This window comes from Eriocheir sinensis, unplaced genomic scaffold (assembly GCF_024679095.1).
Source record: "Eriocheir sinensis breed Jianghai 21 unplaced genomic scaffold, ASM2467909v1 Scaffold860, whole genome shotgun sequence".
NCBI classification, from domain to species: Eukaryota; Metazoa; Arthropoda; class Malacostraca; order Decapoda; family Varunidae; genus Eriocheir; species Eriocheir sinensis.
The window spans coordinates 10,167-35,000 of NW_026112231.1; the positions used below are offsets into that span (position 1 = coordinate 10,167).

Sequence of the window (24,834 nt, forward strand, 5' to 3'; positions counted from 1 at the left end):
CAGTTCAACGGTTCACCCCATCTTTTCACTGGCAAGTTAAAGTCCCCAACAATTACTGCCTCGCATCTGCTACATATTTTTAATAATAATTCATTTAATGCGTGGTCGATATCAAGAGTCTGCCTTGGCGGTCTGTAGATAAGTCCAATTTCTATTTTACGAGATTTATTTTTAATTTCAATGAAGACCGTGTCTACATTGGTTATAATATCTGTTTTCACGGATACTGGATGGAGAGAGTTGTGGATATAAAAGATAACGCCTCCACCCTGTCTGTTCTCTCTTTCATGACTAAAGATGGTATAACCCGGTAATCTATATTCCGCAATGAAATCTCTATTTGAAGTGTCTATCCAAGATTCTGTGACTTCGATGATGTGGTAATGATTTGTAGCTGCGAGGACTTCTATGTCTTCAAATTTGTTACGTAGGCTACGAGCGTTTGCATAGCAAGCTTTAATGTGATTCGAGTAGGGGGTTTTGCGGGTTGAGTGCTCCCTTACGGTGGAGCTGCTGGTGTTCTCGCCTCCGCGTTTTTTGGCTTTCGAAGAGCCACTTGGTCACAGAGCAGCCTCCCGAAACGGGCTGCTCCAACAGGGTTTAAGTGGATGCCATCAGCAAGGAACAAGTCTGAATCGTAGTAAAAACTGTTCCACAAGTTAGCGAACTGGACGTTTTCTTGTGAGCAAAGGGACTGAAGTCTGTTGTTTGTGCTGAAGGCCTTACTGTAAAAGCTAGATTCGGCACCGACCCTCGGGAGGATTCCTGAGATTATGATGTTACTGGCATCCGTTTTACGTTTATACTGCTTGATCATGCGGCGGTATTTCTCAAGCAGTTCCTCAGAACGGGTTGTCTTTACGTCATTCGTCCCCGCGTGAATGACAAAGAGGGTGTTTCGGTCGGCATTTCTCGTGACATCATCGCACGCTGCGGTGATGTCGTCCAGTCTGGCACCTGGATAGCAGTAACGTTTTCTGCGGCCGTTTGATGAACGACCACAGAACTCAACCAGCTGGCCACGCACCATGGAGTCCCCAACTAGGCGAGTCTCAAACTCATCCTCCATGGTGTCTGCCAGCACCTGGAACCTATTGAAGGTAGTGGGGGTCAGTAAATCCTTGGTTGCCTGCTTCGGTTTGGCTCCATTCCTTACAGGTTGGAACCCGACATCCTGTGATGCAGGAAGAGAAGCGTTAAGTGGGGCAGGCTGGAAGGTGTCCTGTGAGGCAGGCTGGGAGTTCGCCTGTGAAGCAGGCTGGGGTTAGCCTGTGAAGCAGGCTGGGGGTCAGCCTGTGAGGCAGGCTGGCGGTTGTCCTGTGAGGCAGGCTGGGGGTTAGCCTGTGAGGCAGGCTGGGGGTTAGCCTGTGAGGCAGGCTGGGGGTTAGCCTGTGAGGCAGGCTGGGGGTTAGCCTGTGAGGCAGGCTGGGAGTCAACCTGTGAGGCAGGTAACACGTCCTCCCGTGAAGCAGGAGATTCGTCTGGAGAGGGCACAGTCTCGGTGGAGGGCCTCTCCACCATCGATGGTGGAGTCACTGCCACATTATTTGAAACAAATTCCTGAAGGGCTTCGAATTTCTTTTCAAGATCATTATGTTTGACTTTCCATTCAGTCACAGCCTTCTGAAGTTGTAATCTTTGAACGCAGAGGCGGCAAGTTTTACTCAGCTGGAAGAACTGAGCTGCAAATCGTCCGGGACAGACGTCACACTTAAGGTTCGAAGGCATTGTTAGAAATTTAAGCGAGTTTACAGTTTGGGCAAATATTAAAAGCGCTTTCGAAATAACTTAAAGTGTGACCATAAATTGAGTTGGATAAAAATTGTGCATGGAAATTAGATACTGTTGTGTAAGATGCCTCCAACACTGGGAGTTCGCTCCCACAGGGTCTTGAAAACGCCTCAAAGACCAATCGCTTGTCCTGAGCCTCGGTCACGAGAGAGACTTTCACAACCCGGCGCTTTTCAGCTATTGTCCTCGAAGTTTTGTCCCATAGAACGGGGCCGACGTAGTCACACAGAGCAGAGTTGGCAAGGGAGGAGAGGAACCAGCAATTCGTTCCCACTTTCCGAAACGTCTAACCCAACTCTGCGACCCTTTCGAGTCCTGGCCAGTGGCACCTGTCACCAGGTGTTCTCCACCAACTCTAGAGAGTATCAGACGCCCTTCCTGAGAGACCAAAAAGCTGAAATATTCCTTAAGTATAAGAAAAACCCTCAGAAACTTCACATAGAAGCCTGGAGGTACAACCTCAAATGGACCACGGAAGACATCTTGTTCAGGAGAAAACAAGAACCAGCTGTTATGCATAATAGGGATGGGAGTACCGTCGATAGAGGGGAGGGACGGGGAGCTCACACCGACAACTGGTTCCCAGGGAGGCTTTTTAGTGTAGAGGTCGCCACACTCCTCTACACCGCAGGCCTTAATAATTAGGCACGGTCCAGCTGACTAGGACCCTGGAACTCCAGCCATTGTCTCATAAAGAGATCCTCTGCCTGCAGTCCAATCCACCACTGCTGCTGCCCAGAGGCTTCACTGTGACCCTGGCACGGGAGACAGATCAGGTATTACACCTTGTCCAAGGGTGACCTGAGACTATGCAGGGCAGGGACGTCTAGTTCCCTGAGGTGAAAACACTTCACCCGCATATCGCATACCGAAGGAAAGGGAAGGGAAGGGAAGGAAGAAGTAGGGAAGGAAAGGGAATGTAAGGGAAAGGAAGGAAAGAAAAGGAATGGTAAGGAAAAGGGAAGGAAAGATAAGGAAAAGGAGAGAAGGGATGGGAAGGAAAATGAAGAGAAGGGAAAGGGAAGGAAAGTTAAGAAAAGGGAAGAGAAGGGAAGAGGAGAGAAGGAAAGCACTGGGTCATGGAGGGAAGGAAAAGATAAGAAAAGGAAGAGAAGGGAAATACAGACAAAGAAAGAGAAGAGGAGGGAAAGAGAAAGAGAGAAGAGAAAGGAAAGAAAGGAAGACTCAGGAGAAAAAAAAAACCCTAACCTAACCTAACTTACCCCAAACACACCCAACCCAACCTAACCCCCCCCCTCAACCACCCCCGCACTCACCCATAGAGGGCCCATCGGGAAGGGAAGGGGAGGGAAGGGGAAACTAGGGAAGAGAAGGAAAAGAGAGGGAATGAAAGAGAGGAAGAGGGAGGGAATGAAAGGGAAGGGAAGGAAAGAGAAGAGAAGGGAAGGAAGGAAGGAAGGAAGGCAGGAAGAAAAAAAGAAAGAAAGAAAGAAAGAAAGAAAGGAAGGAAGGCAGGCAGGAAGGAAGGAAGGCAGGCAAGAAGGAAGGAAGGAAGGAAGGAAGGAAGGAAGGAAGGAAGGAAGGAAGGAAGGAAGGGAAAGGAAGGAAAGGAAAAGAAAGAAAAGAAATGGTAGGGAAAGGAATGAAAGGGAAGACAAGGAAAAGGAAGACAAGGAAAGAGAAAAGAAGGGAAAGGAAGAGAAAGGAAGAGAAGATAAAGGAAGGGAAGAGAAAGGAAGGGAGGGAAAGAAAGAAGGAAGGAAAGGGAAGGAAAGAAATAGCAGGGAAAAGGAATGAAAGGGAAAGGAAGACAAGGAAAGAGAAAAGAAGGGAAAGGAAGAGAAAGGAAGGGAAGAGAAAGGAAGGGAAGAGAAAGGAAGGGAAGGAAAGAAAGAAGGAAGGAAAGGGAAGGAAAGAAATAGCAGGGAAAAGGAATGAAAGGAAAAGGAAGACAAGAAAAAGGAAAGAGAGGAAAGAAAGAAAGGAAGGAAGAAGAGGAACGAAGGAAGAAGGAAGGAAAGAAATAGCAGGGAAAAGGAATGAAAGGAAAGGAAGGAAGAGAAAGGAATTGAAGAGAAAGGAAGGGAAGAGAAAGGAAGGGAAGAGAAAGGAAGGGAAGGAAAGAAAGAAGGAAGGAAAGGGAAGGAAAGAAATAGCAGGGAAAAGGAATGAAAGGGAAAGGAAGACAAGGAAAGAGTAAAGAAAAGAAGGGAAAGAAAGGGAAAGAGAAGGGAAGAGAAAGGAAAGGAAGGAAGGGAAAGGAAGGAAAGGAAAAGAAAGATAAGAAATGGTAGGGAAAGGAATGAAAGGGAAGACAAGGCAAAAGAAAAGAAGGGAAAGAGAAGGGAAGGAAAGGGAAGGGAAGGAGAGAAGGGAGGGAGGGAGGGAGGGAGATATGGGAAGAGGAAGGGAGACAGGAGGGAGGGAGAGAGAGGGGAGGTGGAGGAGGAAGGAGGGGGGCAGCACGGGAGGGGAGGTATGGAAGGAGGAGGGAGAGAGAGGAGGGAGAGAGGGAGGAGGAGGAGGAGTGGGGGCAGCACGGGAGGGGAGGTATGGAGGAGGAGGGAAGAAAGGAGGGAGGGAGAGAGAGAGGGGAGGGAGGAGGAGGAGGAGGGGGGGGCAGCACGGGAGGGAGGTGGAAGGAGGAGGGGAGAAAGGAGGGAGGGAGAGAGAGGGAGGTGGAGGGGAGGAGGAGGGGGCAGCACGGGAGGGGAGGTATGGAAGGAGGAGGGAAAGGAGGGAGGAGGAGGAGGAGGTGTGGAGGGGGGGAGGAGGGGGGCAGCACAGGAGGAGGGAGGTATGGAGGAGGAGGGAGAAAGGAGGGAGGAGAGGAGGAGGGGGAGGAGGAGAGGGAGGTGGGAGGAGGAGGGGGAGGGAGGAGGGAGGGAGGAGGAGAGGAGGAGGGAGAGGGGAGGGGAGGAAAGGGGGGGAGGAGGAGGAGGGAGAGGAGGGAGGGAGAGAGGAGGGGAGGAGGAGGAGGAGGGGGAGGAGGGAGGAGGGGAGGAGGTGGGGAGGGAGGGAGAGAGGAGGGGAGGTGGAGGAGGAGGGAGAAAGGAGGGAGGGAGGGAGGGGAGGTGTGGAAGAGGAGGGGAGAAAGGAGGGAGGGAGGGGAGGGGAGGTGTGGTAGAGGAAGGGAGAAAGGAGGGAGGGAGGGGAGGGGAGGTGTGGAAGAGGAAGGGAGAAAGGAGGGAGGGAGGGGAGGGGAGGTGTGGAAGAGGAAGGAGGAGGGAGGGGAGAGAGAGAGGGGAGGTGAGGTTGGGGAGGGGGGGGGCTGCACGGGAGGGGAGGCATGGAGGAGGGGGGCCAGCATGGGAGGGGAGGCATGGAGGAGGAGGGGAGAAAGGAGGGAGGAAGAGAGGGAAGGGGAGGCATGGAGGAGGAGGGGAGACAGGAGGGAGGGAGAGAGAGGGGAGGTGTATAGGAGGAAGGGGGAGGGCTCAAGCCGGCAGTAAACACACACACACACACACACACACACAGACACACACTATTGACAAGGCCAGCCAGGCATGTTGTTTACCCCGTCGCCATGGAGACACACACGCGTCGCCCTCTTCGACGCGTCCCACGGTGTCCATTGACCACTATGAAGGTGCTGCGCGGGTGTTTGTTGGGCACCACGCGCGGCTTGATTACCGGGGAGCTCAGCGTGGACGAGCCTTGTGATAACGTGCCCGATTAACCCGGTAGCTGCGGGGGTCATGTTACTTAGGTTAGGTTAGGTTAGGTTAAAGGCCCCTCTAAGTAAAATAATGAGAAAGAATCATCACTCACGCAAACCATTTCATAATATATATCAACGCATGTGTGATCAGTTTATATATCATCTATTTTGGGAGGTTTATATCATGGCAAAAATTTGGCCCATCGCTGCTACACGGTAAAGCCACAAATTTGGCCCGTCGCTGCTAACGGGTTAACAGCTCCGTCAGAATGCTTAACGTGGCCCGTATTCCCAAGCGTCTCGACACCTTAGTGCTTCTTTTTAAAATGTCTCATAGAATTCTAGTTTTAGTGATTTCCATGAGCGGTTTCATAAGCCTGGCGGTAGATTAGCAAGGCTCCCGTGCCGAGAACCAGGAAAACACTCATGAGGTCTTGTCTTCAAAAATAATCGTAACATGAGCCCGAAGCGTTTGGGAATACGATGCCTGCACCATGCAACTGTACACGCCTTCTGTCTTTCCCTCTCCCCCGCCAGTACCTTCACCACTAACACACTTCCTCTTCTCACTTCAACCTTGATTAAAAAATATAAAAAAGTAATAATAATAAATATTTGCCGTGGAAGGTGGAAACTAGTGGGTAATGTCCTTAGAATTAAAGACAGCACTTTTTTTTTTTTTTTTTTTTTTGGTTGTTGGGGTGGGTGTGTGTGTGTGTGTGTGTGTGTGTGTGTGTGTGTGTGAATGAGAAAAAGGGGGAGAGTATACCAGGTGTCTGTTAGCCCACGGGTCCATGGGGTTCAGGAGGTCTATTGGGTCCTTCAGTGGGCTTGAAGGGGTCATGTACCTGGCTCAAAAACCATCATCCACTAGTTTTTGCCTCTAAACGGAATGTATGGCGTACTGAGGATGAGCGACGCTGTAAACGAAAGACAGCCGCTCCTCCCAAGAGAGTCGGTGAACGCCTGACATCACACTGTGGGTCCTGGAGCATATTGCCCTTCGCGCTAAGCAAAAGGAGAAGTCAGAGCTTTCACCTGACACCGAACTTGGCCGCCACTTTAAGAATGGCAAGGACTAGTGCTTCATGGGGATCAAAGTGTAGAGAGCTCAGGGACTGGTGTTCTTTGGGCGCCCTTAAAAAATGAGGGAAAGCAACGTTTATAAATTATTTTACACGTATAAGCAATTTGTATGTGTAACTTAACAATGTCGAAGATGAAAACATATGTGTAATATCCGTAGATTTAGATCGCTGACGGTTTTTTGTTGAGTGTTTGCCAGCCTTTCCGACGACAAAACTCTGTGTTTGTACTTGGAGGTGAAAACTGGTGACGTGTGTAGGGATAAAAGGTCGGGAGCACAGGGAGAGAGCGGGCTGGTTTTCCTTCGGTGCGCGGCGGATACCAGAGAGAACGGGGCGCGGCGGCCGGACACAGCGCGCGATGCTTCAAGTGTTGATGGCGAGTCAGTTGCGCCTTGAAGTGTCAAACTGGCGGCCGCGAACCCCACAGCAGCAGCACGCGTGGCCCCCGCCCCCGCTCCCCGCCCCCCGACCCCGTGCTGGCCAGGCGCGTGAAGACACATTCCCACCCATCGAAGATTAACTCTAGCAACGAAAAAAGCAGCAGAGTGCCTTAAAGCGGCGTGAAATAGCCTTACAAGCCTCTCAGGACTTTATTGAGTTCGGAAAACCTTGGTGAGACAGAGCTCTTGAAGGCAGCAACTCTGACGCAGCGGAGCCTCACGACGGGACGAGTGCGGCAACAGCGGCTGTAGCGATAGACAGTGCCCGCAGACCATTCCTGGAAGTTTTAAGTCTGTAAAAAACACTGGTAACTTGATCTTGTGAGTCTGAGTTGCCGAAGAGAGAACTTATGAACACAGCTTTGCCCTCCCTGCCAAACCTCACCATAGGGACGAGTGTAGCAGCTTAAGAGTGCCTTGCAAGACTAGTACAAGTTTTTAAGCTTTGAAAACCTCGGGAGCTTTACTTTATGAGTCTGAGAAGCCAGTAGCAAACATGACGTTCTCTTCAAGGAAGCTTAACCGTGAGCTGTACAACGAGCCGTTCAACACTGACGGTGGGGGCGAATGTGTGTCCACCAGTTGGCTTCAGTGACCCCTGGACAGCCCATTTGTGTGTGTGTGTGTGTGTTTGTGTGTTGGGGTATAGGCTTCAGTGAGTGTGTTCAGGAACTTTTGAGATATTAACTGACCCATACTAACAGATGTGCTGACGCCATCCAGGCTCTCTGTTCTGGATCAAGTTTTTCAAGGCTCAGCTGCCCCGTCTTACCCAGGGATAACCTCCTTTCTGCGCGCCCATCGTCGAGGTGCACAGGGTTCGTGGTCACCCAACCCTCAGCCCTCACTCCCCGCCAACCAGCTCCTCACCACCAGCCCCAGAACTTTCACCATACTCTTGAACATTGCGGCGCCCAGACACACACATCCGACAAGGCTTTCGTGGGAGTTGTGGGCATTTCCTGTGGCAGTTTTACGAGCCTGATGATTGTTTGACAAAGCTTCTGTGTCATACTCGTGAAGCAATATCAATAAGGACTTGAATAATCTACTTTTTGACCTTTGGAAATTGTTGACGTGAGAGACGGAAGCATCTGGGAACACCGACCTCTCCCCTCGCTCTCCCCTTAAATTCCCTCTCCAACTCACCGTAATTTCCTCTCCCTCACCTTCCTTACCTTATTATCGCCTCATTCACTCCTCGTCACCCGTTCCAGCCTTGTTTTCCCCTTCTCTTCCCCTCACACTCTCGCCCACATACGGTCCCTCCTCCCCTTCACCTTACACCTGACACGCATTTCATCCCTTACCGTCACTTCCTCCCTCCTTTCCTTCCCTCCCTTCCATCCCACACCCTGCTCCACCCCTCCCTCGCGCCCTTCCCGTCACAATGGGGTGCAGCGAAAGCAAGGACCTGCAGCACATCAATCCTTCTGACGCCCACAAGAAGCTGGAGTCGTCTCTGGAGGGCCTTGAGGTGGTGCGGATGACCTCCTCCGCCTCGTCGTCGGGCCAGGGGTCGTCTGTGCCTCACACGCCCGAGGAGAAGGCCCGAGAGACAACCGCTGGAGCCTTGGCCATCTTCGACAACATCCCCACCAACGATTTAGGAGTGAGTAGACGAGCGGTTGATAGCTGGGTGTTGCTGTTGTTGTTGATGTGATCGTTATTATTCTTAGTCTTTTGCGTGTTTTTATTATTATTATTATTATTATTATTATTATTATTATTATTATTATTATTATTATTATTATTATTATTATTATTATTATTATTATTATTATTATTATTATTATTGTTATTATTATTATTATTATCACTTGTTGTTGTTGTTGTTGTTGTTGTTGTTGTTGTTGTTGTTGTTGTTGTTGTTGTTTTGTATGTATTTTAAGTCATTGGAGAGTAGTGAAAGAATGAGTGTTGCTGTAGTCTTTGTAGTAATAGTTGTAGTAGTAGTAGTAGTGGTAGTAGTAGTAGCAGTAGTAGTAGTAGTGGTAGTAGTAGTAGTAGTAGTAGTAGTAGTAGTAGTAGTAGTAGTGGTAGTAGTAGTAGTAGTAGTAGTTTTTATTTTTTTTGTTAATGTTCTACTTATTTTTCTAAAGGAAATTATTAGAAGAGCGCGCACACACACACACACACACACACACACACACACACACACACACACACACACACGGTAATTATCATAAGCACAGGCTGAAGTCTTTCCAAATGCTTTTCCCCAGCGTGAATGCAAGAACTCCCGTTGAGGAAACCAGGAAATATAAATATACTGTTTTTCTTTCCCTTTACGGCAGAAACGGCTGAATTTAAGTATTAGAAGGTGCCCGGAAAATACCGCAACTGTAGAGAGAACAGAAGAAAACGTTGCCTGTAGAAGTATTCGTAGGGGGAGCACTACACCACGGACGTCCTGGGTATGAGAAGGTGCCCGCAAATATACCTCAACTGTAGAGAGAATAGAAAAATACGTCGCCCATAGAAATATTTGTAGAGGGAACACTGCACCACGGATGTCCCAAGTATGAAAAATGTGCCTCTCTCTTCTCTTCACATAGCTTATAGACTTATCTGTAGATCGAACACTGCACCACGGATGTCTTAAGTATGTGATTCAATCGCAAAATACCGCAACTGTAGAGAGAATAGAAAAATACCTCGCCTATAGAAATATTCGTAGGGGAACACGGCACCACGGATGTCCCAAGTATGAAAAATGTGCCCTCTCTTCTCTTCACATAGCTTTATAGACATCTGTACATCGAACACTGCACCACGGATGTCTTAAGTACGTGATTCAATCGCAAAATACCGCAACTGTAGAGAGAATAGAAAAATACGTCGCCTATAGAAATATTCGTAGGGGGACACTGCACCACGGATGTCCCGAGTGTGAGATTCGACCACTAAATACCGTTACTGTAGAGAGAATAGAAAAACAAGTCGCCTATATAAATATTCGTAGGTGGAATACTGCACCACGGATGTCCCAAGTATAAAAAGGTGCCCACAAAATACTCGCAACTGAGAGGCAAAATAGAGGAATACGTAACTCATAGAAATATTTGTAGAGGAAACACTGCACCACGGATGTCCCAAGTATGAAAAGGTACCCACAAAATACTCGCAACTGAGAGGCAAAATAGAGGAATACGTAGCTCATAGAAATATCTGTAGAGGGAACACTGCACCACGGATGTTCCAAGTATGAAAAGGTACCCACAAAATACCCGCAACTGAGAGGCAAAATAGAGGAATACGTAGCTCATAGAAATATCTGTAGAGGGAACACTGCACCACGGATGTCCTGGGTATGAGAAGGTGCCCAAAATATACCGCAACTGTAAGGAAAAATAAAGGAATACGGTGCCTATAGAAATATATGTAGAGTGTTGACTGCACCACGGATGTCCCGAGTATGAGATTCGACCACAAAATACCGCAGCTGTAGAGAGAATAGAAAAACAAATCGCCTATATAAATATTCGTAGGTGGAACACTGCACCACGGATGTCCTGAGTATGAAAAGGTGCCCACAAAATACCCGCAACTGAGAGGCAAAATAGAGGAATACGTAGCTCATAGAAATATCTGTAGAGGGAACACTGCACCACGGATGTCCCAAGTATGAAAAGGTGCCCAAAATATACCGCAACTATAAGGAAGAATATATGAGTGCGGTGCCTATAGAAATATTTGTAGAGCGTTGACTGCACCACGGATGTCCTGAGCATGAGATTCAACCACAAAATACTGCAACTGTTAAGAGAAGAGAGAAATACATAGCTTATAGACTTACTTGTAGATCGACCACTGCACCACGGATGTCCCAAGTATACAAAGGTGGCCACAAAATACCGAAACTGAAAGGAAAAATAAAGGAATACGTAGCACATAGAAATATTTGTAGAGGGAAATAAACAAACACACATATCGTTTGACTCCCCCAAACTACACTTGAACTTGTCACGGCGATGGTCAAGAATAGCTACTCACAGACGGACTTTTAAGCCACGCTGGCGGAGTTTTGTTTAATCGGATGTCGGGAATTAACAAGGGCGATCTAAATGAAGTGCTTATATTAAAAACTGATGTGAACGCGTAATAACGGGTACAAGTTGACAAGAAGATAAGAATAAGACAAGAATACTCACAGACGGACTTTTGAGCCACGCTGGCGGAGTTTTGTTTAATCGGATGTCGGGAATTAACAAGGGCGATCTAAATGAAGTGCTTATATTAAAAACTGATGTGAACGCGTAGTAACGGGTACAAGTTGACGAGAAGGTGGGAATAAGACAAGAATACTCACAGACGGACTTTTGAGCCACGCTGGCGGAGTTATGTTCAAATGGATGTAGGGAATTAACAAGGGCGTTTCTTTACGTTTAGAGTACAGAAGAAGGCTCACACTACCACCAGGGTCAAAAAACTACCCATGGAAATGCCCACAACTCCTGTACGAAAGCCTTGTCAAATGTGTGTGCCCGGGCGACGAAAGGAAGGGAGTGTCGGCGTCAAATATACACTAATTTTCATAATCTGCCCTGGTAGTGCTAGATAGAAAACGTGAGGCCCTGAAGAGTTAGAGGAAAACGAAGCAGGTGAGACAGCGAGGACTATGTTGCGGGTGGATTTGAATTAAATCCCTGCCCTGACACATGGCGGCCATTTTTAAATATCCTCTCTTGTAAAATTTTCTTTCAACAACTTAAAAAGACATTACTCAGAAACTTACCAGCCGATTTCAGTAATTTTTATTTTAAAGAAGAAATTATGCTTTTTTTTCGAGTTGAACAAAGTGAAAGGATTTTTGTACTTAACTATGGTATTATTTTTTCCTCGAAATTTCACAGATTCCTGAGAGTTTTTGAAAGAAAAAAAAATCATAATATACTTAAAATAAGAGCTTTGTAAAATATGAATTACGCAAACTGGTACCAAAGGTCTAGTCTTTCATTTTATAATTATACGAAGGATATTGGTAAGTCAGGTTTGTTAGAACGCAACTTTTAAATTACAATATATTACTAGTAAAAAATATTCATGCCTCGTGTTTAATGCTTGGGAATGAAATAATTTCTGGAGGAATTATACACCATGAGAAAGTACAAGTTCAGACAAAGTTACCATAGAAATCAACAAAAACAGTGTCTCCAAGAATGAACATCGCCGACACTCCTTTAATTAAGAGTACGTCCCCTTAAGTCATTGTGCAACCTCTTGTGACACAGGCGAAGGTGCAGTGCGGCGGGGTGTGAGGGATCGAGGGTGGAAGCAGGATGAATGGGGAAAGTGTGATGGGGAGTGAGGGAGAGGGAAAGGGAGCGTGCGAGGGAAGGAGGGCGTAAGTGGCTTTGACAGGGAAGCGTGGGCCGTTCTAGGAAGCGTGTGGGGGCAGTGAGGGGGCGATCGTCGAGGGGTGAGCACTGAGGAAGGGGGAACAGGGGATGAAGGGGGGTGGGCATACCTGAAAGTGTGTGTGTTGTTGGTGCGTCACGCCACTCACCACTCCACCATGACAAGGGGGAAGGGAGAGAGGCAGGGAAGGGAAGAATCTATCGGTCATATTCTCAAACATTTCGGCGCCACATTTGACACACATTTGACACGGCTTTCTTATTAGTTGTGGGCATTTCTATAGGTAGATTTCTGACCCGGGTGGTAGTTTGACCCTTCCTCTGTACCGTGAACGTAAAGAAACACTCATCAGACCCCAATTACTAGTTGTGGGCATTTCTATAGGTAGATTTCTGACCCTGGTGGTAGTTTGACCGTTCCTCTCTACCATGAATCTAAAGAAACACTCATCAGACCCCGATTACTAGTTGTTGGCATTTCTATAGGTAGATTTCTGACCCAGGTGGTAGTTTGACCCTTCCTCTGTACCATGAACGTAAAGAAACACTCATCAGACCCCGATTACTAGTTGTGGGCATTTCTATAGGTAGATTTCTGACCCTGGTGGTAGTTTGAACCCTTCCTCTGTACCATGAACCTAAAGAAACACTCATCAGACCCCGATTAATCTCATATTTGGCCCATGGGAGTACCTGATGTGAGGGGTGGAAGCGTCCGACAATACCGACATTTTTTTTTACAGCAAAGGAGACACCACAAGGGCACAAAAAAAGGAAACAACAATAAAAAAAAAGCCCGCTACTCGCTGCTCCTGTAAAGAATCCGAAGAGGTGACTCGTTGCTTTACGTTTAGGGTACAGAAGAAGGCTCACACTACCACCAGGGTCATGAAACTACCCATGGAAATGCCCACAACTCCTGTACGAAAGCCTTAAAACGTATCCCCACCCAAGTTCGCCTGTTTGAGAAGCCTCTCGTAAAGAAGTCACTGAGCTCTTCGTGGACGGTTTTGCGATCCTGGTGACAGTTATACACGACTTATGCGCCATGAACGGGAGTATCGCCCATGAAAACCCGGTTACTTTTCTCTGTGGCCTTGGAAAATAGCCGTAATTGTAAGCTGATACGGTAAAGAATATGGACAGTAGTCGTAATTGTAGGCTGATACGGTAAAGAATAGGGACAGTAGTCGTAATTGGAAGCTGGTACGGTAAAGAATAGGGAAAGTAGCCGTAATTGGAAGCTGGTACGGTAAAGAATAGGGAAAGTAGCCGTAATTGGAAGCTGGTACGGTAAAGAATATGGACAGTAGTCGTAATTGGAAGCTGTTACGGTAAGGGAATATGGACCATAGACGGGGAAGACTACAAGGAAGGGTGTGAGGAAGGAGAGGTAGGCAAGGGCGGTATGACGTCAGGAGGTGGAAGTGCGAGGTGAAGTGAGGGAGAAATGAGAACAAGGACGAAGAACACATAAAAACAAATACCAGAACCCCCTTTTGATCTATAGCGAAGGTGTCTGTTGGGGTCATCATGGTTGGCCTACTGCTACTGTTGACGGACTAGCTGTTGCATCAGGACATGGTAGAACAGAAGAAGGTCCCTCTCTATGCATCAGGACAGGATAAAACAGAAGAAGGTCCCTCTCTATGCATCAGGACAGGATAAAACAGAAGAAGGTCCCTCTCTATGCATCAGGACAGGATAAAACAGAAGAAGGTCCCTCTCTATGCATCAGGACAGGATAAAACAGAAGAAGGTTCCTCTCTATGCATCAGGACAGGATAAAACAGAAGAAGGTCCCTCTCTATGCATCAGGACAGGATAAAACAGAAGAAGGTTCCTCTCTATGCATCAGGACAGGATAAAACAAAAGAAAATCCCTCTCTATGCATCAGGACAGGATAAAACAGAAGAAGGTCCCTCTCTATGCACGAAGTTAGTAAGTCTTAACTTATGAAAGCTCTATGTTGTACCGATCATAGCAACTTACTTTCTAAAGTACAAAGGAGTACAAAGGAAAAGAAAACAGCAACAGACCTCTTGGTCCTAACTAGACTTTTTGTTGTTGCTACCATCTACTCTAATCGACTAGTCAGAGACACAGGACAGCAAAGGCGAAGGCTCCTCCCCTCCCACCAGTCCCTCCAGCCGAGGCTGGCACGAAAAGGAAGAATACCATTTAGTATAGAAAAACTACAATGGAATTTTACATGGACAGAAGGAAGATCATACACGAGAACTAAGCTAACACTACTTTCTGTTAGACCGGAGCAAAATAGCGGATGTTCGGGTTAGCTTCTAAATATTTGTCTGGTCGGTTTTTGAACGTGCAAATAGTTTCTCTTTCGACGACGTTTTGAGGCAGACCATTCCATACATTGATGACACGGTTGAAGAAGAAGTGTTTTGATGCATTTGAGTTGAAACGCTTCCTCGTTATTTTGTATCCATTGTTTCTTGTTACACTTGATTGAGAGACTAAAATAATCATGAACATTAACGTTATCGAATCCCTTAAAAATTTTAAACACTTCTATAAGGTCACCTCTTAGCCTGCGCTGTGATAAGCTGAATAAGTTCAGTTCTTTAAGTTTGTCTTCGTACGGTTTGTTTCGCAGTCTAGGGATCATTTTAGAGAGAGAGAGAGGGAGGAGGAGAAGGAAAAAAAGAAGTAGGAGAAGAAGAAAATGAAGAAAAAAATAAAAGAAGACGAGGAAGAAAAAAAGGAGGAAAAGGATTATATAAAAGGCGAGAGAACTGAGCTAGAAAAAGAGCGTCACAAAAGAATGCGAATGATTCCTTGGTGGAAATTTTAAGAAAATCATCTGTAATTCATCTCCCATGGCTTTAACACTCACACTGATCACAATACTGGAATGTAGAGATCTTTGGGTACTATCAGAAGTACAATGAACACATAGTTATTTAGCAAAACATGTAAGAGTGTAAACCTGGGCAAGTTACCGAGTCGATTCAACCCACGGGCACTCATTGGCCTGACAACGTTAATTCTCGTTCTCATTCTCTCATTCTTATTCTCTAATTCTCATTATCACTCTCATTCTCATTCTCTCCTTCATTTTCATTCTCTCTCTCTCTCATTCTCATTACCTCTCTCATTCTCATTATCATTCCCCCTCGTTTTCAATCTCTCTCATTCTCATTCTCTCTCTCTCTCTCTCTCTCTCTCTCTCTCTCTCTCTCTCTCTCTCTCTCTCTCTCTCTCTCTCTCTCTCTCTCTCTCTCTCTCTCTCATTATCACTCTCATTACCTCTCTCATTCTCATTATCATTCCCCCTCGTTTTCAATCTCTCTCATTCTCATTCTCTCCCTCATTTTCATTCTCTCTCTCTCTCATTCTCATTACCTCTCTCATTCTCATTATCATTCCCCCTCGTTTTCAATCTCTCTCATTCTCATTCTCTCTCTCATTCTCATTCTCTCTCTCTCTCATTATCATTCTCATTACCTCTCTCATTCTCATTATCATTCCCCCTCGTTTTCAATCTCTTTCATTCTCATTCTCATTCTCAGTCTTATTATCATTCTCATTTTCTCTCATTTTCATTCTCTCATTCTCATTTTCTCATTCATTATCATTCCCCTCGTTTTCAATCTCTCTCATTCTCATTCTCTCATTCTCATTCTCTCTCTCTCTCTCTCTCTCTCTCTCTCTCTCTCTCTCTCTCTCTCTCTCTCTCTCTCTCTCTCTCTCTCTCTCTCTCTCTCTCTCTCTCTCTCTCTCTCTCTCTCTCTCATTCTTTCATTCTCATTCTTTCATTCTCATTCTCTCATTTTCTCATTCTCTCATTCTCTCATTCTCATTCTCATTTTCTCTCATTTTCATTCTCTCATTCTCATTTTCTCTCCTCATTCTCTCATTCTTATTCTATCTCATTCTCTCATTCTCATTCTCATTCTCTCTCATTCTCATTCTCATTCGATCTCTCATTCTCTGTCTTATCATCATTCTCATTCTCCCTCATTCTTATTCTCACATTCTCATTACCTCTCTCTCATTCTCATTCTCATTCGATCTCTCATTCTCATTCTTATCATCATTCTCATTCTCTCATTTTCATTCTCTCATTCTCATTTTTTCTCCTTCTCATTCTCTCCTTCTTATTCTCTCTCATTCTCATTCTCCCTCATTCTCATTCTCTCATTTTCATTCTCTCATTCTCATTTTCTCTCCTTCTCATTCTCCCTCATTCTCATTCTCTCTCATTCTCATTCTCATTCTCTCTCATTCTCATTCTCATTCGATCTCTCATTCTCAGTCTTATCATCATTCTCATTCTCCCTCATTCTTATTCTCTCATGCTCATTACCTCTCTATCATTCTCATTCAATCTCTCATTCTCAGTCTTATCATCATTCTCTCTCTCTCTCTCTCTCTCTCTCTCTCTCTCTCTCTCTTTTACAGGAGTTATCTTCTATTGTTTATTCCACTCGTGTCTTTTTCTCATCTCCGGTGACCAAGCCATCTCCACCACGCCACAACCATTTCTCTCCCTAAAAACATGTAACCAACCCCTTTCAGTAATTTATGCCTGACCTGTATGTTGCATTTTCTCCATTTACTGGTTAATATACCTCTAACAATGACATACATGATTGTGTAACACGGTTGGCTCACGTCGAGTCAAATATAGACTATTATTTGCGTATCTAAGTTTTTCTCCTTCCTGCCCCAATACTTCCTTCTGTTTCCTCGTAGTGAGTTTTGATCACATCTGAGACGCTCTACATAGAAGGCTGTACATCCTTCTGCATTAAAAGTGAGGTCATGGTCAATATATAATGAACATTATACAGTGGAAGTGTAAGGGATCAAGGTGGGTGTTAAATATTTTTTCTCAGCTTCTACAGAATAAAGACAAGGAAATGCTGGTGTTTTTCTATGAAAACCTGTACTTACATCCCTAGTGCATATACTGCAGCAGTTGAATAACGAAAAATATATGACATGTGGAAGAAATAAGGCAGACAAGCTCATTAACTCCGACGATCAGGTAGCGAGAAATGCAATGTTTTGGGTGGACTTGCTGACTCCGGCCACCGGCTAAGCTCCGCCCACCCCTACCCCCCATGCTTCACCTCACTGTGAAGAGCGGCCCGCTGAGGGCCACTCCATGCATTATTCCTCAAAGATTCCTCCGATGTAGTAAAAATAATAAAATAAAAGGTGACTGGAGCGTCCCGTGGCCTTCAATGGGTCGTCACACAGTCTGGTCGTCACACAGTCTGGTCGTCACTCAGTCTGGTCGTCACGAGGCTCCCAAAAGGTCGGCGACGCGTCACGACAAGTGTATCATCGGTGCGCGAGAACTGCGACGACTCGAGGCGTAGCAAGTCACGTGATCGATGACGTCAAGTAACGCGAGGCCATTGGTCGGCCTAGACACCAGTGGCAGCGCCGTAGTGGCCAAAGGTGACATTGCTTTACGCTTCAATGTATAGCACCGCCGCGTCGTAGTGATCTGCGTGATTTGTTACGAAACCGCGTTGGTTGATAAATGTGTGTCTGGGGTGACCTGATGAAGGTACACCGTGGTTACCTGTCCCTGTGTCCCGGGGCGGTGCTTCCTACCCACAACAGGTCCAGGGGCTGAGGTGACGGAGATGAGCGCTGACGCAAACCGCAGCTAAAGCGCGTGTCCTCAACTTTATTTTGATAGATTTCCATTGACAGCTGTGCACTCCTCACAGCTCTTACTAGTTGGGGTTCCACCTAACTTATTATTTTTACACACAACTCACGTTTCTTTCTTGTGACTCAGACGATTTGTACATCCACGTAGTATGCCTTCCTGCATTATAATTTCAATAGCATGTATTGAACGGAGGAGAGTCAGAGGTTATTCACTTCAACTCCTTTCTTACTGCCAGATTTCTGCTCCATAAACTCCGCCGCGACACAGCTGCTTCCCTCCACCTTCTATCGCTATTCTCACAACAACTGCTCTTCTTAATTAACTTACTAATTGCTTGCCTCCGATCTCCGCTGCCTCGCTGTACGCATCTTCCGACTTCTTTTTCCTGTTTTTCATTTCAACAAGCCAACGTAAGATTAACAATAGCATCTTTATCCTTTCATCCCTTTCACTGGTAAACCCCGAAACAGCCGACCATCGTCCTGATTTGCTCCTTCCTGTTACATGAACGCTGCCTGGACGGATGGACCTAGACACATCTCATTGTTATTTTGCCTGGGGCCGCACCCTCAGACCCTTAGGCTGTCACAACAACTCTTTCCGAAGGCCACAAAGGAGATTAGTCGGGTTCTCATGAGTGTTTTCCTTAACACTTACCTAACTATCACTAGGCTCAAAAATATACCCGTGGATATACTAACACAACCTATACGAAGGCTTAAGTAATATCGTACGGATAACTACTACGAAGATGAGATGATCTATAATGTGTATAATCGAGAAGAAATGACGCGAATCCTCTCTTGTGGGTGGCAAGGTGGACGGTGGAAGGGTGGCAGGGTGGAAGGGAGGCAGGGTGGCAGGATGGCAGGCACACACACACACACACACACACACGTCACCAGGGACAACGCACTAAATAAAAGTCTTGCCATGAAAAAAGAAATAATCCACCATCTTGACGCTTATTTTCCACCACAGTCTCGTACCTTTTCCTTTATTTATTTTCTCTCCTACGTGTGGTTCGGGTTCCTTTTTAATCTATTTGTTTATTATGTGGTGAGTTTCCTGCAGCGTTTGTTTCCTACGTGTTTCCTTCTAATTACTATATCATGTGACTCCTATCCTGTATCAGTCATGCTTCAACTGATTCGTATATTTTTAGCTGCTCATCGTGGCGGTTAGAACACTTCAGTTATACCAAACACTGCAGGAACCTCATCTGTGAACGTGTGTGTGTGTGTGTGTGTGTGTGTGTGTGTGTGGTACTCGTATTGTCTTGTCTCCATTGTCATATTTATTCAACTTAACCTTGAAACGCGTTAATATATCTTGCTTGAGACACCTTGGTACTAGAGTACGTGTGTGTGTGTGTGTGTGTGTGTGTGTGTGTGTGTGTGTGTGTGTGTGTGTGTGTGTGTGTGTGTGTGTGTGTGTGTGTGTGTGTGTGTGTGATGGTGAAGTTAGGTGAGGTTAGGTTCACAGGAGCTGCCTTACACATCCTTACCGGCCTCCTGCAGTCTCCTTATGGTCCTATGTTCTTATGCAACGGAAGACCGAGGATAGAAAGACAGAGGGAAGACGGGGAGCTGATCACCCGCCTTGAGGCATAACACAACACTACAGAGAGAGAATCGAGGGTATGATGGTGGTGGTGGTGAGGGTGGTGATGGTGGTCTTGTTCTGCCCACGTACGGCACTTGCTGGTCGAGTGCCCCAGTCTGGGGGACCTGCGAGAGTGGTACCTCCACCGGTGTCGGGGCGGAGATGGGAGTTTCTCTCAGGTGCTGGGGAGAAGGCACGCTCCCCGGGACATGACGTTTAAGGCTTCCTACAGGAGGCTGGCGTCCTTAACCTCCTGTAGGCTTTATTGACCTTCTACTGTTGTTTTTATCATGTCTCTAATTTCTAACTTGTTTTATATAGTTTTATCAGTTTTGTTTTTATCACGTTTTTAATTTTAAGCGGTTTTAAATAGTTTCATTAGTGTTGTTTTATATCATAATTTTAATTTTCAACAAGTTATATATAGTTTTACAACATAATTAATTATTCTACCCTGTTTTTTATTAATACTGTTTGGTATAGTTTTAAAATATAGGGTATTTAATATTTTATTCGGCGCCACATGACCTTGCCGATGCGGCGCCAAGACAAACGCCCCAATAATCAATCATCATCTGCCCGCGTATCGCTAGTGATGGTGAGACTATTGTGTGCATTGCTGGACTGTGATGCCTCCACTTGTGATGCGATTGTGTGGTTGGCGGCGGTGATGGAAGGAATAGTGGTAGTAGTCATGCTCGAAATAAGAGAAGTATCGAACAACCTTACATGAACCGGGTTTTGCTGAGAGTCGTAAGGGCAGGCAGACCATAACTTACACACGCTAAACACCACACTGTGGGGTCGTATTACTAAAGATTTCGTCGCCAAAGTTCACAGATTTGACAAGGCTTTCGTAGGTGTTTGGGGCATTTCCAGGGATAATTTTATGGCCCTGGTGATAGTTTGACCCTTCTTCTGTACCATGAACCGAAAAGAACACTCATTAGCACTCATTTGATCCCCTCTTTGACCTTTAGAAATAGCTGATGTGAGAAGTGAAAGTGTCTTATAATACTGGGCACAAAGGGGTCATATTCCTAAACCATTTGGCGCCCAAGCTCACGCATTTGACAAAGCTTTCGTAGGAGTTAGGGCCATTTCTTTTGGTACTTATATAACCCTGGTGGTAGTGTGACCCTTCTTCTGCACCATGAGCCTAAAGAAACACTCATTAGAACCCGACTGATCCCCTCTTTGCCCTTTGGAAATAGCTGATGTGATGGATGGGAGCGTCTGACAACACCAACCCTTAGCTCAGCACCACATACGGAGAACAACGGTCGCGGGGACAAAGAAATGGGAAAGCCGCCGTGGATGAGTCGAGCTGCGTATGGGCGGTTACATAAGGCCTAGCGTGAGGGAACAGGGTCAGGGTGAGCGCGCACGTTTTAAGAGAGGCCGAGGTGTTAGGTACCATGCTGCAGGGCTCATACGTAGTCTTAAACACACATATATGACAAGGCTTTCAGAGGAGTTTTGGGCATTTCCAGGGGTAGAATTATGACCCTGATGGTAGCTTGTCCCGTCCTCTGTACCTTGAACGAGAAAAAAAAACACTCATTTGAACCCAACTGATCTCCTTTTCGGGCTTTGGATATAGTTGACAAGGCTTTCGTATAGTGTAGGGCATTTCCAGGGGTAGTATTATGACCCTGGTGGTAGCTTGGCCATTCTTTTGTAGCTTGAACGTGAAAAGAAAACTCATTAGAACTCGACTGATCTCCTTTTCGGCCTTTGGAAGCATTTGACAAGACTTTCATGGGAATTTTGGGCATTTCCGGGGATAGTATTATGACACTTGTGGTAGCTTGGCCATTCTTCTGTACCGTTACCCGGGAAAAACACTCATTAGAACCCGATCGATCTCCTTTCCTGCCTCTGGAAATCGTTGATGTGAGGGTCGGAAGCGTCTGAGAATACCGGGAAGTCCATGGAAGTGGATTGAACGAGTAAGAGGCGAAAGAAAGGATGAAGTAAAATATGGATAGGATGACAGTGACGTAGCGGTGGTGTTGGTGCTGAGGTCTGTAATGTCAGACGCTTCCGACCTTCACATCAACTATTGCCAAAGGCCGACAAGGAGGTCAATCACGTTCTAATGAGTGTTTTTGTAGGTTCGTGCCATAAAAGAATGATCAAACCACCAGAAGGGTCATATAATTACTCCTTGAAATGCCCCTAACTCACACGAAAGCCTTGTCAAGTGTGTGTGTGTGTGTGTGTGTGTGTGTGTGTGTGTGTGTGTGTGTGTGTGTGTGTGTGTGTGTGTGTGTGTGTGTGTGTGCGCGTGTATATATGTGTGTGTGTGTGTGTGTGTGTGTGTGTGTGTGCTTAGACTCGGAAATGCTTATGAATATGACCCTCTAGAAAGTCCTGCCGATGGGAAAGGAGATGAGAAGAATGGTTAAGCAGGGTGAAGGGAGGCAGGGTGGGGAGGCAGGGTGAGGCAGGGCGAGGCAGACGAGCATAGGGTGAATAGAAAAGGTGAGTGAGAGATGAGCATGAGTAAATTCGAAGGTAAGAAAGAAAAGGGATTATGGAAAGGTAAGGGGGGCAGGGTGGGGAGGCAGTGAGGGAAACAGGGTGGGAGGCAGGGTGGGGAGGCCGGGTGAGAAGGCAGGGTGGGAGGCAGGGAGATGAGGCAGGGTGGGAGGCATTGTGGGAGGCAGGGTGAGAAGGCAGGGTGGGAGGCAGGGTGAGAAGGCAGGGTGGGAGGCAGGGTGGGAGGCAGGGTGGGAGGCAGGGTGAGAAGGCAGGGTGGGAGGCAGGGTGGGGAGGCAGGGTGAGCTAAGGAGTCCAAGTGCACGCATTCCCAGGCCTGCACGGAATGTTTCTCAAGGAATAATGGATGACCTGTTCGATAAGTAGTCACACACGCACACACACACACACACACACACACACACACACACACACACACACACACACACACACACACACAGTCGCTCGTATGAACTCTGTATGGGTCGTGCTCGCCATGGAAACGACGCTCTTGCTTTGGTTACCACGTGTGCTGTACTTGTTATGTTCTTGAGTCCTTGGTGTTGTTGTCTTGTTATGTTCTTGAGTCCTTGGTGTTGCTGTACTTGTTATGTTCTTGAGTCCTCGGTGTTGTTGTATTGTTATGTTCTTGAGTCCTTGGTGTTGCTGTACTTGTTATGTTCTTGAGTCCTTGGTGTTGTTGTATTGTTATGTTCTTGAGTCCTTGGTGTTGCTGTACTTGTTATGTTCTTGAGTCCTTGGTGTTGTTGTATTGTTATGTTCTTGAGTCCTTGGTGTTGCTGTACTTGTTATGTTCTTGAGTCCCTGGTGTTGCTGTCTTGTTATGTTCTTGAGTCCTTGGTGTTGCTGTACTTGTTATGTTCTTGAGTCCTTGGTGTTGCTGTACTTGTTATGTTCTTGAGTCCTTGGTGTTGTTGTACTTGTTATGTTCTTGAGTCCTTGGTGTTGTTGTACTTGTTATGTTCTTGAGTCCTTGGTGTTGTTGTCTTGTTATGTTCTTGAGTCCTTGGTGTTGTTGTACTTGTTATGTTCTTGAGTCCTTGGTGTTGTTGTACTTGTTATGTTCTTGAGTCCTTGGTGTTGCTGTACTTGTTATGTTCTTGAGTCCTTGGTGTTGTTGTACTTGTTATGTTCTTGAGTCCTTGGTGTTGTTGTACTTGTTATGTTCTTGAGTCCTTGGTGTTGCTGTACTTGTTATGTTCTTGAGTCCTTGGTGTTGCTGTACTTGTTATGTTCTTGAGTCCTTGGTGTTGTTGTCTTGTTATGTTCTTGAGTCCTTGGTGTTGTTGTCTTGTTATGTTCTTGAGTCCTTGGTGTTGTTGTCTTGTTATGTTCTTGAGTCCTTGGTGTTGCTGTACTTGTTATGTTCTTGAGTCCTTGGTGTTGTTGTCTTGTTATGTTCTTGAGTCCTTGGTGTTGCTGTACTTGTTATGCTCTTGATGTATGCTCTTGTCGGTATGGTCAGACGATTCCATCCCTCACGTTGCAACTATTCTCAAAGGCCAAAGAGGAGAGCAGTCGAGTCCGTTTCAGTGTTTTTCTAGATTCAAGGTACGGAGGAAGGGTCAGACTACCAACAGGGCCATAAAACTAGCCCTGGAAATGCCTCCCACAACTCCTACGAAAGATTTGTGAAATGTATGTTCTTGGCCCCACGCATTTATTTTTAGATTCAGTGTATTCAGAGGAAGGGTCAGACTACCACCAGGGCCATAAAACTAGCCCTGGAAAAGCCTCCCACAACTCCTACGAAAGACTTGCCAAATGTATGTTCTTGGCCCCATGCATTTATTTTTAGATTCAGGATATACAGAGGAAGGGTCAGACTACCACCAGGGTCATAAAGCTAGCCCTGGAAAAGCCTCCCACAACTCCTACGAAAGCCTTGTCAAATGTATGTTCTTGGCCCCACGCATTTATTTTTAGATTCAGGGTATACAGAGGAAGGGTCAGACTACCACCAGGGTCATAAAACTAGCCCTGGAAAAGCCTCCCACAACTCCTACGAAAGCCTTGTCAAATGTATGTTCTTGGCCCCACGCATTTATTTTTAGATGCAGGGTATACATAGGAAGGGTCAGACTACCACCAGGGTCATAAAACTAGCCCTGGAAATGCCTCTCACAACTCCTACGAAAGCTTTGTCAAATGTATGTTCTTGGCCCCATGCATTTATTTTTAGACTCGGTATACAGAGGAAGGGTCAGACTACCACCAGGGTCATAAAACTAGCCCTGGAAAAGCCTCCCACAACTCCTACGAAAGCCTTGTCAAATGTGTGTGCGTGTTTGGCCGCTGAAATGATTTAATAATGTGACCTTGGTATCGCTGCCTTTTGTCCATGCGGTGGCTTGTGAATACGGTTTTAGAAGGCATTGTGTTGACGTGTGCTGGCGTGCTTGTTCAGGCATTTATAAATCTAGGGATGAGAGAGAGAGAGAGAGAGAGAGAGAGAGAGAGAGAGAGAGAGAGAGAGAGAGAGAGAGAGAGAGAGAGAGAGAGAGAGAGAGAGAGAGAGAGAGAGAGAGAGAGAGAGAGAGAGAGAGAGAGAGAGAGAGAGAGAGAGAGAGAGAGAGAGAGAGAGAGAGAGAGAGAGAGAGACACAGACGTAATTATTTGACACAGTAAAACACACACACACACACACACACACACACACACACACACACACACACACACACACACACACACACGACATCTTACACAATAGTAATTTCTCAGCTAAGAGCGATGACCCTTCCTTAGCCTTTTATCCCCCGC

General features: G+C 46.2%; 1 protein-coding gene across 3 annotated transcripts in view; it reads left to right on the forward strand.

Annotated features, from left to right (window-relative positions):
- Positions 1–6,165: 6,165 nt before the first annotated feature.
- LOC126994734 (uncharacterized) overlaps positions 6,166–24,834 on the forward strand; it is a 56,310-nt gene continuing 37,641 nt past the window's right edge. For all 3 annotated transcript variants that reach the window (XR_007749530.1, XR_007749531.1, XM_050854023.1), the window contains exon 1: positions 6,166–8,556. Coding sequence is in view for 1 of the 3 variants with exons in the window: in XM_050854023.1 (XP_050709980.1) it covers positions 8,335–8,556 (222 nt within the window). In the remaining 2 variants the exon portion in view is untranslated. The remainder of the gene's footprint in view (positions 8,557–24,834) is intronic.